The 12,328-nt window shown below is 44.0% G+C and overlaps 1 protein-coding gene across 3 annotated transcripts in view; it reads right to left on the bottom strand.

The window, feature by feature from the left end:
- The window catches only part of ap3b1a (adaptor related protein complex 3 subunit beta 1a), a 355,948-nt gene that overhangs the window by 290,161 nt on the left and 53,459 nt on the right, over positions 1-12,328 (bottom strand). For all 3 annotated transcript variants that reach the window (XM_068029475.1, XM_068029477.1, XM_068029476.1), the window contains exons 3-5: positions 11,494-11,568; positions 8,152-8,247; positions 6,352-6,512 (exon numbers count right to left, since the gene is read on the bottom strand). In XM_068029475.1, the coding sequence (XP_067885576.1) occupies positions 6,352-6,512; positions 8,152-8,247; positions 11,494-11,568 (332 nt within the window). The remainder of the gene's footprint in view (positions 1-6,351; positions 6,513-8,151; positions 8,248-11,493; positions 11,569-12,328) is intronic.

The following is a 12,328-nucleotide window of genomic DNA, read 5'->3' as shown; positions in this document are numbered from 1 at the left end:
TACCCCCACCCCCAATTCCCATTGACTTCAGTTATGCTCGGGCTCCTTGATGCCACACTTGGTTAAATGCTGCCTTGATGTCAAGGGCAGTCACTCTCTCCTCACATCTGGAATTCAGCTCTTTTATCCATGTTTGGACCAAGGCTGCATTGTGGTCTGGAACCAAATTGTCCTGGTGGAATCCAAATCAAGCACTGGTGAGCAAGTTATTGCTAAGTACTGCTTGATAGCACTGTTGACAGCTTCCATCACTTTGCTGACGAATGAGAGTAAACTGATGGGATAGTAATTGGCCAGATTGAAATTGTCCTGCTTTTTGTGGACAGGATGCATATGGGCAATTTTCCACATTGTCTGGCAGATGTCAATGTTGTAGCTGTACTACAAGTTGGCTAGGGGCACAACCAGTTCTGCAGCACAAGGCTTCAGTGCTACAGCTGAGATGCTGTCAGAGCCCATAGCCTTTGCTGCATCAAGTGCCTTCAGTTGTTGCTTAATATCACATGGAGTGAATAGAATTGGCTGAAGACTGGCATGTGATGCTGGGGACCTCAGGAGGAGGTAGAGATGAATCACCGGTTTAGCAATTGTGGCTAAAGATGACTGCAAATGCTTCAGCCCGATCTTTTGCATTGGCATGCAGGGCTGCCCCATCATTAAGGATGGGTATGTTTGTGGAATATGCTCCTCCAATTTGTTGTTTAATTGTCCACCACTATTCACGACTGGATGTGGCAGGACTGCAGAGCTTTGATCTGATCCACTGACTGTGGGATCACTTAGCTTTTTTTTATTCATTCATGGGATGTGGGCATCACTGGCCAAGCCAACATTTATTGCCCATCCCTAATTGCCCTTGGTGAGCTGCCTTCTTGAACTGCTGCAGTCCATGTGGTGGAAGTACACCCACAGTGCTCTTAGGAAGGGAGTTCCAGGATTTTGACCCAGCGACAGTGAAGGAACGGCGATATAGTTCCAAGTCAGGATGGTGTGTGACTTGGAGGGGAACTTGAAGGTGGTGGTGTTCCCATGCATTTGCTGCCCTTGTCCTTCTAGTTGGTAAAGGTCGCGGGTTTGGAAGGTGCTGTCTAAGGAGCCTTGGTGCGTTGCTGCAGTGCATCTTGTAGATGGTACACACTGCTGCCACTGTGCATCAGTGGTGGAGGGAGTGAATGTTTGTGGATGGGATGCCAATCAAGCGGGCTGCTTTGTCCTGAATGGTGTTGAGCTTCTTGAGTGTTGTTGGAGCTGCACCCATCCAGGCAAGTGGAGAGTATTCCATCACATTCCTGACTTGTGCCTTGTAGATGGACAGGGTTTGGGGAGTCAGGTGGTGAGTTACTCGCCGCAGGATTCCTAGCCTCTGACCTGCTCTTGTAGCCACGGTATTTATATGGCAACTCCAGTTCAGTTTCTGGTCAATGGTAACCCCTAGGATGTTGATAGTGGGGGTGTCAGCGATGGTAATGCCACTGAATGTCAAGGGGAGATGGTTAGGTTCTCTCTTGGTGGAGATGGTCATTGCCTGGCACTTCTGTGGCGCGAATGTCACTTGCCACTTATCAGCCCAAGCCTGGATATTGTCCAAGTCTTGCTGCATTTCTACCAGACTGCTTCAGTATCTGAGGAGGCATGAATGGTGCATTGTGCAATCATCAGCGAACATCCCCACTTCTGACCTTATGATTGAAGGAAGCTCATTGATGAAGCAGCTGAAGATGGTTGGGCTTAGGACACTACCCTGAGGAACTCTATAGAATGCTGTTTCCGCTCTTGCTTGTAGTCTTGCATTGTAACTTCACCAGGTTGGCATCTTCTTAGGAATGCCTGGTGCTGTTCCTGACATGTTCTCTTACACACTTCTCATTGAACCAGGGTTGGTCCCCTGGCTTGATGGTATCTGGCAGAGTGAGGTTACGGATTATGGTGGAACACAATTCTGCTGCTGATGGTCCATAGTACTTCAAGGATGCCCAGGTTTGAGCTGCCCTTCTGTTCTGAATCCATCCCTTTTCGCACAGTTGTAGTGCCGCACAGTACAATGGAGTATGTTCTCAGTGTCAAGATGGGACATCATCTCCACAAGGACTGTGCAATGGTTATTTCTACCAATACCATTTGCAAGAGGGAGACTGGTGAGGATGAGGTCAAGTAGGTTTGTCCCTCTTATTGATTCTCACGACCTGCCGCAGGCCCAGTCTGACAGATATGTTCTTCAGCGCTCTGCCAGGTCAGTCAGTAGCAGTGCTACCGAATCACCCTTGGTGCTGGACATTGAAGTCAGACACCCAGAGTACACTCTGTGCCCTTGCTACCCTCAGTGTTCCTTCCAATTGGTGTTAATGAGGAGTCTGATTCATCAGTTGATGGACAGCAATAGGTGGTAGCAGAAGAAAGTCTCCTTGCCCATGTTTAACCTGATGCCATGAGACTTCACTTGGTCCAGAGTTAAGGTTGAGGAATCCCAGGGCCACTCGCTCCCACCTGTATTCCACTGTCACCACCTGTGTTCAGCCTGTTGTTCATTTTCTCCTCACAGTTTTGTCCAATGCCAACAAATGACTTTTTTTTTTTGAATAGAGCATGATTTTGAGAAAAGCTTCTACTCCAAAGATTGCAAAATAGTTACAAGTTAAATTACATATTACATCTGCCACTGTCCAAAAATTACATAACTGCTCACTTCTTCTTTGGGCCTCCTTATCTCGAGAGACAATGGATATGCACCTGGAGGTGGTCAGTGGTTTGTGAAGCAGCGCCTGGAGTGGCTATAAAGGCCAATTCTGGAGTGACAGGCTCTTCCACAGGTGCTGCAGAGAAATTTGTTTGTCGGGGCTGTTGCACAGTTGGCTCTCCCCTTGCGCCTCTGTCATTTTTCCTGCCAACTACTAAGTCTCTTCGACTCGCCACAATTTAGCCCTGTCTTTATGGCTGCCCGCCAGCTCTGGCGAATGCTGGCAACTGACTCCCACGACTTGTGATCAATGTCACACGATTTCATGTCGCGTTTGCAGACGTCTTTATAACGGAGACATGGACGGCCGGTGGGTCTGATACCAGTGGCGAGCTCGCTGTACAATGTGTCTTTGGGGATCCTGCCATCTTCCATGCGGCTCACATGGCCAAGCCATCTCAAGCGCCGCTGACTCAGTCGGGTGTATAAGCTGGGGGTGTTGGCTGCTTCAAGGACTTCTGTGTTGGAGATATAGTCCTGCCACCTGATGCCAAGTATTCTCTGAAGGCAGCGAAGATGGAATGAATTGAGACGTCGCTCTTGGCTGGCATACGTTGTCCAGGCCTCGCTGCCGTAGAGCAAGGTACTGAGGACACAGGCCTGATACACTCGGACTTTTGTGTTCCGTGTCAGTGCGCCATTTTCCCACACCCTCTTGGCCAGTCTGGACATAGCAGTGGAAGCCTTACCCATGCGCTTGTTGATTTCTGCATCTAGAGACAGGTTACTGGTGATAGTTGAGCCTAGGTAGGTGAACTCTTGAACCACTTCCAGAGCGTGGTCGCCAATATTGATGGATGGAGCATTTCTGACGTCCTGCCCCATGATGTTCGTTTTCTTGAGGCTGATGGTTAGGCCAAATTCATTGCAGGCAGACGCAAACCTGTCGATGAGACTCTGCAGGCACTCTTCAGTGTGAGATGTTAAAGCAGCATCGTCAAAGAGGAGTTCTCTGATGAGGACTTTCCATACTTTGGACTTCGCTCTTAGACGGGCAAGGTTGAACAACCTGCCCCCTGATCTTGTGTGGAGGAAAATTCCTTCTTCAGAGGATTTGAACGCATGTGAAAGCAGCAGGGAGAAGAAAATCCCAAAAAGTGTGGGTGCGAGAACACAGCCCTGTTTCACACCACTCAGGATAGGAAAGGGCTCTGATGGGGAGCCACCATGTTGAATTGTGCCTTTCATATTGTCATGGAATGAGGTGATGATACTTAGTAGCTTTGGTGGACATACGATCTTTTCTAGTAGTCTGAAGAGACCACGTCTACTGACGAGGTCAAAGTCTTTGGTGAGATCAATGAAAGCAATGTAGAGGGGCATCTGTTGTTCACGGCATTTCTCCTGTATCTGACGAAGGGAGAACAGCATGTCAATGGTCGATCTCTCTGCACGAAAGCCACACTGTGCCTCAGGGTAGACGCGCTCGGCCAGCTTCTGGAGCCTGTTCAGAGCGACTCGAGCAAAGACTTTCCCCACTATGCTGAGCAGGGAGATTCCACGGTAGTTGTTGCAGTCACCGCGGTCACCTTTGTTTTTATAGAGGGTGATGATGTTGGCATCGCGCATGTCCTGGGGTACTGCTCCCTCGTCCCAGCACAGGCATAGCAGTTCATGTAGTGCTGAGAGTATAGCAGGCTTGGCACTCTTGATTATTTCAGGGGTAATGCTGTCCTTCCCAGGGGCTTTTCCGCTGGCTAGAGAATCAATGGCATCACTGAGTTCCGATTTGGTTGGCTGTATGTCCAGCTCATCCATGACTGGTAGAGGCTGGGCTGCATTGAGGGCAGTCTCAGTGACAGCATTCTCCCTGGAGTACAGTTCTAGGTAGTGCTCAACCCAGCAGTCCATCTGTTTGCGTTGGTCAGTGATTATGTCCCCCGATTTAGATTTGAGGGGGGCGATCTTCTTGATGGTTGGCCCAAGAGCTCTCTTCATGCCATCATACATTCCTCTGATGTTTCCGGTGTCTGAGGCCAGCTGAATATGACTGCATAGGTGTTGCCAGTAGTCGTTTGCGCAACGCCTAGCTGTTCTTTGTGCAGTACTTCTGGCTGCTTTAAGTGCTGCGGATGTTAAATCGCTGGGGGCTTTCTTGTAGTTCAACAGTGCAATGCGCTTAGCGGCTATGACAGGTTCCAGCTCTTCATTATGAGATTGAAACCAGTCTGCATTTCTCTTCGCACTTTTGCCGTAGGTGGTCAAAGCTGACTCATAGATGGCGTCTCTGATGTGGGCCCACTTGGTCTCAGCATCCCCTGTGGGAGTGTTTTGAAGGGCTGTTACAAGTGAATTTAGAAATTTTTGTAACAGCTGTGGGTGAGAAATTCTGCTCGTGTTGATGCGCGGGTGGCCCTTCTGCTTGGAATGATGCAACTTCTTTGGTCTGAGTCTAACCTTGCTGCACACCAGGGAGTGGTCGGTGTCGCAGTCCGCACTGCGGAAGCTGCGTGTGATTTGAACACTGTTTAAGGCGGCTCGCCTTGTGACAATGAGGTCTAGCTGGTGCCAACGACGTGATCTTGGGTGCCTCCATGAAACCTGGTGACAGGGTTTAGTGTGAAAGAACGAGTTGGTGATGCAGAGGTTATGATAGGTACACAACTCAAGCAGTCTCTGCCCGTTCTCATTCATCCTTCCAACGCCATAGCGCCCAAGGCAGGAGGGCCATGAGTCATGGTCGGCCCCAACCCTGGCATTAAAGTCCCCCAGCAGGAATAGGTGTTCGGTGTTGGGGATTCTGCTAATGATGTTATGGAGTTGTTCATAGAGAATAGGATAATGGACACTCCATGCATCATTAACTAAATTAGCAGGTGTGTCTTTACTTATGGTTTTTCTCCTCCATTCGGAGGAGAATTTCAAAGTTGAATCCCCAAATTCAACAGAGCTGTTGCAGTGAGGTGTCAAAAAGCATCAAAGGAATGGCAGATATTCCGCACTAACCTCTGAGAAGCCTTCTGGCTGAAGACCAGCACAGACAGAAACCTAATCAAAATTATTGCCCATGAATGGTGCGTGGAGACTCAGAAGGAAGTGTGGATGCTCAGGGAGGGGCGGAGGGTTGGTGAGGGCAATGAGGTGGGAGAAATCAAAGAAAAACTATAATCACAGCTGTTTTTCCTGGTTTAGTTAACTCTAGATTACCGAAAATTTATCACACTGCTCCAGGATTCTGCCTCATGAAGCATCCTACTCAAATTGTTGTCATCTCTTTACATTTCAGAAGCTGGTTGACTTGCAATCAGTTCCAGCATTTTCTGCTTTTGATTAACAAAAGCAGAGGTGCAGGTGAAGCAGTTTTTGTGCTCCTGGCACAGTCATCAAGGTCTGATTTAAGCATCAGCATTTCACATCTTGTTTGCCTAGTCTTGACTGACAGTCTGGCAGCCGTTTTGAATTTGCACAGCATAAGCCACAAATTGCTCTGGATGACTTTGGACTGCATCAAGTCCAGGAATAAATAATGGACTCTTTACACTTCCTAATAGGACTAGAACATTCCATCACTCAAAGGCTTTGGGGAATGTTGAAATTATGGATTGCAACAACCAAAATGTTAGAAATTGAAATTTCACCAAATTGGAACCTCATTTACAACACATAACTCGACCCACCTGTAAAGTTTCTGAATGGCATGGGCAGCAGTTTTCCGGACATATGGAGACAGGTCACTGGAAGCTTCTTTTATAGCCAGCATCATGATTGGAACAATGATTGATACTCTAATACTGGACAGAACTCGTAAAGCACTTGCCCGAATCAACTGATTAGGATCCTAGAGTAAATAAGAGAAAAAATAATAAGCCAAATTACTCGGAGCTTTGTCCTCCCTCCCAACCACATGACTTTTCTCAAAGGTTCACCATGGGCTACATTTACATCGATGACAGCAATCCTGCAGAACCTGGCCCAAGTAACCATCCTTGTGCGTCAGCCCAGGAATGTCAGGGGCAACTCGACCACAGGCTTCAGGACAGTTGAGTGCATTTCTGTCACCACCATATGTATATGTGAAATGGCTGAGATGCCAACAGCTACTGAACCTGGGAAATTTGTCTTCATGACTCAATACACTAAGTAAATACATTTACACAGAAAGCTGAAGGTGATTTTCTTTTAAAAATTCAGAAAAGAAAATACCAGGAATTATTCGGTATCGAAAAATATGCACAATTCTGCAGCTACAGCATTGCTCCTTGATTAGTGCTGTCTGTAAACCTCCCCCATCTGCAGTTCAAATCCAACTGCTTCAAATATTGCTAATGCAATTAATTTCTATGTATTTACCTAACTTTGAACCATTTCTTTTGAATAAAACAAAATGCAAAAAGCCTTTAGATATATATCATGACCATGCTGTAAATTTGAAATGTTTGTTTGAATTTAACTGGTTTTCAAGATTGCATAGCAGTGAGCCAGTGACTGATACGTAGAATATTAAAAAACATTAAATTGCTCAAATATGCTCAAACCATACTATGTACATCTACAGCACATCATAACAGAGTCCAACACTGAAAACAGAGAAGAAACATTGTAAATACTTATCTAAGTGCACAATGACAGGCAACAAGAGAATTTTAATTAAGTTTTGATTTATCAAAACAGGCCATCCCCTGTAGATCTAGTATATATTTCAGGAAATAACAAAGGTTCCAGTTTCAGATTCCTAAACCATCTGAATATTCCTCTAAAAAAGTGCCAGTTTATAAACTTTCCTCTTGATCTTCTCACAATCCTCCTGTCCCCCCACACAGCAGACCAATGAACAATGATCTGAGCGCCCATGAAGGAGTGCCATTCAGTTCCTAGCTTCTCGGAATCATCTTTCGATGAGAGATGGACTCCTGCACATGCACATTTATTTTGCTCATACTGGGGCTTCTCGACTGATCTTCCCAACATTAGTAGTTAGCTACATGGAGATTAAGAGCCCTAGAGGAGGGTGCACCTGGAGCCCCTATGAAGATCTCCATTGAGTATGGGCTGTATTGTGCAGTTTGTGGAAGAGAAGAAAATATTGTCCTATGTTTATAACTGTGCATGCATTAGGTGATAATTTTCTTTTGATAGGGAGACATAAAATTAATTCAGATAGTCACCTTGACAGCTCCACAGAGTTTTTCTTTGCTGGAATGCCATAGGTAGAAGTCTTTTGCTAGAATGTGACTGGTAGATTTCCTTTGGTGGAGCATTATTTGGGAGAAAACGGAAATCGAGGGGGAAAGATTTTGAGTAATATCATTGAACAAAAAGTAGAAAATAACCAAAGAATAAAAAGCATATCCAAAGAATACGAAGTCTCATACTCACAAACTAAGCAGCATCATATTCAAACTTCAAATTACTTGGATAGTTTTAATTTGCATAAGTATTGCATGGAAATTCTTTCCAAATGTTCTGGCCACACTAACCTTCAATGCACGCTGAAATGTGCTAATTGATAACAGGGCTAAATCTTGCTGATCTTCTGCGTAACGTACAAGGTAAACATAGACCAATTTCTTCAACTGCAAAGCGAAAGGAGAGAAGCAAAATAAAAGTACAATCACAGTTAGTACATCAGCCGACTGAGTAAGTTGAGACATATTCATTATGCAGAGCAGTTTGGTAGTAGGACATATTTTTGACAACTACCAAGAGAAAATTGATCATGAGAACTGAACAGCTTTTTTCCAGTTCAGATCTGGAAATTTAAGCATTCACTCAATAACTCATGTAGCATTGGTCACTTACTAAACACTGAAAAAATTCTCATGCTCCCCATGTGCCACACTCCCTTCTACTGAAAGCCCAAGTCTGAGCAAAGAGGAAAATCTACTGCTCAGCCACTAAAATTGTTACTTCCAAGGCCAAACAGATGAAGGCAGGGGAAGGCCAAAGGCCCAAGGTGGGAAGACCTGAAATCAGGTCATCCTCAACATTACTGCAGCAGTCAACCACATCATTCTCCTCTAATGCCTCTCATTCATTGTCCAACTCAGTAGGATTGCCCTAGCGCAATTTCACTCTTACCTTTCCAATCATAGTCAGAGTACCTCCAGCACATTTACACATGTATCATCTCCGAAGTCTCCAAAGGTTCTAACCTTGTTCCATCAGTAGCATCTCCAAAGACACAGGCTCAGGTCTACCCTCTACAACCTGTCAGGCTACTTTTTCAACATCCAATCTCCAATGAACTGCCATTCAAGGTAAACAAGACTAATACCTGTAATGAGCGTGCTGTCTTACGAGGAAAGAGTGGACAGGCTAGGCTTGTATCCGTTGGAATTTAGAACAGTAAGAGGCAACTTGATTGAAACATACAAGATCCTGAGGGGTCCTGACAGGGTGAATGTGGAAAGGATGTTTCCCCTTGTGGGAGAGGCTAGAACTAGGGGTCACTGTTTAAAAATAAGGGGTCGCCCATTTAAGACAGAGATGAGGAGATATTTTTTCTCTGAGTGTCGTGAGTCTTTGGAATTCTCTTTCTCAAAAGGCAGAGTCTTTGAATATTTTTAAGGCAGAGGTAGACAGATTCTTGATAAGCAAGGGGATGGAAGATTATCGGGGATAGGTGGAAACGTGGAGTAATCAGTTCAGCCATGAACTTATTGAATGGCGGAGCAGGCTCGAAGGGCCGAGTTGCCTGCTCCTGCTCCTAATTCGTATGTTCATATATTCGCATGTTCATTTCCTCCAGTTCAACATTGGGAAAACTCACCCTTCGGTTTTGCTTCTCCCCCCGCCCCCCCAAACCCCTATTCCACTTAACTCCAACCCCACACGCACATACTTCGTACCCTTGCCACTGATTCAATCCCCATCAACAGCCACTATTCATACAGTCAGACTATTCAATCTCCTGCCCAGCCTCCCGTCCTCCATGCTTCATAAACTTCAGTTCATCTAGAACTCCTGTCTGAATCCCGTCCTGTTCAGTCATCACCCGCCCTTCCTGAACTACATCAGCTCCTGATTCCTCAATGCCCTCCAATTAAAAGTAATACTTTTACTCCTGCTCAAGAAATCAAAATACAAGCTCATCTTGTTTTGCCAGAAGAGATACTATAGGTGAAAAGCTGTCATTTTATATCACATATAATATTTAGTCATATTCAAATTCCTTTTATGGCCTTGCCTCTTAAACCTCCAAGCTTATTTCACCTGATGCTACAATGCTACCTTCCACGCCTAACCAAAAGAGCTCTATATGCTCCTCCAAAGCTGGCCTCATGTATATGGCCCCTCATTGAGCCCATCTAAGGCCCACCTGCTGGAAATCCCTTCAACCACTTCTCCTCCTCTTAAAGCCCTCCTTAAAATTTACCTCTTTCACCCAGCTTTTGGTCACCACTCCAAATATCTCCTCCTTTGGTTTGGCACTCTCTTTTTGCCTGATTATGCCTTTAATGCTTTTCTATGTTAAAAGTGTTATATAAATGCAAATTGTTGTTAGATAAAATTTTATCACTAACCCCTTCAAAGGATTATTCACAAATACGTAACTGAAGATGAGATCAAAACTACAATGCGGATGTTGAATGATGATGTCTTTTTCCTATGTGGAAATACGACACCAAACTGGAGAAGGAGTTAAAAATCACAAACCCATACCAGTTCCTCACACCACTTTGTAGCCAGTAATAGCTACATTGTCAGAGGCTGGGAGGTTACCTTCTGCCATCATATTACTCACTGATACACAAAGGAGAGGTGGGAGGAGAGAAATATCTTAAAAGGAAACAAATAAATTGAAAGAAACAGTATTAAAAAAAGCAATTTCTCTGGTGATTAAGTTAAAACAGCTGCATTGAATCCTCAAAATTTTGGTTATATTGCATCAATTTCATAGGGAAGGTGATAATTGTGTCTTTAGTGCAAAATATATGAAAATAGATCACTCATAAATCTAAATACACATGACATGAGGCTTATGATAAAAGTTTGACAATAAGCTTTCAAAAACTTCCATCAGAAATTATCTAGAGTTCTTAATGTTCCTTTGCACAGCTACCAATATTAAATCACTGAAGGTTGCAAAACAGTCGATTTGCTCTTGCCCAGGTTTAGATTAGATAAAATCAATGCTAGCCACGAGAAACACACATATAAACTGACTGCAAATCTGCAGTAAAAGCCTCCTTTTCCAAAAAAAACAATGAGACACCAGAAACAGGAGCACTCAAGATGACGTGACTCTGCTCCAAGACTAAGTGTTATTTCTCTCTGTGCTACCATGCTTCCTGATGTGATGCTAATCATAACACTACCCTGTCCAGCTTTAAGAACTCAGGCAGACCTTCCAAAGCAAGCAATTTAATTAATCCATCAATTCTAGTGCTGCAAACTCCGTGACATACTGGTCAAATCTTCGATTTTTTTTTTAAACTGTATACTGGTGATTCATTAATGTGTTATTTTTGCATCACCCTCCATTCTATGAAAACTCTCATCCTATGACCCACTATCACATACTCAAAACAAAAATCTACATAATTTCATCCACAATCAAATTTTGATTCCACAAAATGAAAACTTCATTACTAACCAAAATGGGTTTGAAAAAATTGCTCTCAGACCATAAGCATTATCTAAATAAAGCATCTGGCCCTGCTTTGATGGCAATGTGGAACAATTTGTAATAAAAGGTCCTCTGTGAATTAAAAGTACATGACTAGGCATTGGCATTACATTCACTAATGGGTGTGTTAGTTATACAATCTATTCATTACAAGAAAAAACAGCAACACTACACAGTAAATGAAACATACCTCAATGTTTTTACTGGCCACATTCTTCACGACAGCAGGAAATAACTCTGAAGCATTTTTTCCTTTAGCGATCATCTGTAACATGAATTATAGTCTCCATTACAGAGTCACATTGGTTAGCAGATATATTTTCCATGTTAATTATATAATGTCTAAAGCCATGATAATCCATTTAAATTTGTAAACGGGTTTTATTTCCTCTGTTACAAAAATGTGAGCTTTGAACAGCAGCATGGGGCACAGCTGACTCTTGGTGATTTGAAAGGAGATGGGAGGACAGTAATGCTGACACTCAATTTATAGTTATGTGGTTAAATAATAGCTAATGCAAGCTTCAATGCTCCAACCTGTTTTACCTTAAATGGAAGGCTTAGGGTTTGCACCCACAATTCCCCACATCCCGCCTGCATTGCAAGGCTGGTGGTGACAACCAAAGTAGATACCAGAAGAGGGAAATTCAACACCAACCCTTTTATGGATCCTAGTGGCCAGATCAATTACATCAAACAGAAGCCAACAAAAAGTACATAACAAATTGAGAATGACCAATAAAAACATTAGTTTTACTGAGCCAATATGCTTGCTATGTCTTGTACACACCAAGTCCACCGTGAGTTCAGAAGCCCATTAATCAACATTATTTGCATAACAAAAAGAGAAACACCTCAACTCTATCATGTCAAACCCACAATCTCTACCACCTAGAAGGACAATGGCAGCACAGACAGGGGAACACCACTACCTGCAAATTCCCCTTCAAGTCACCCTCCAGTCTGCCATGCGGGACCTTGTCAATGCCTTACTAAAGTCCATGTAGACCACATCCACTGCACTA

Source organism: Heterodontus francisci, chromosome 4 (genome assembly GCF_036365525.1).
Source record: "Heterodontus francisci isolate sHetFra1 chromosome 4, sHetFra1.hap1, whole genome shotgun sequence".
In the NCBI taxonomy this organism is placed as follows: domain Eukaryota; kingdom Metazoa; phylum Chordata; class Chondrichthyes; order Heterodontiformes; family Heterodontidae; genus Heterodontus; species Heterodontus francisci.
This window is presented reverse-complemented; position numbering and strand designations above follow the sequence as displayed.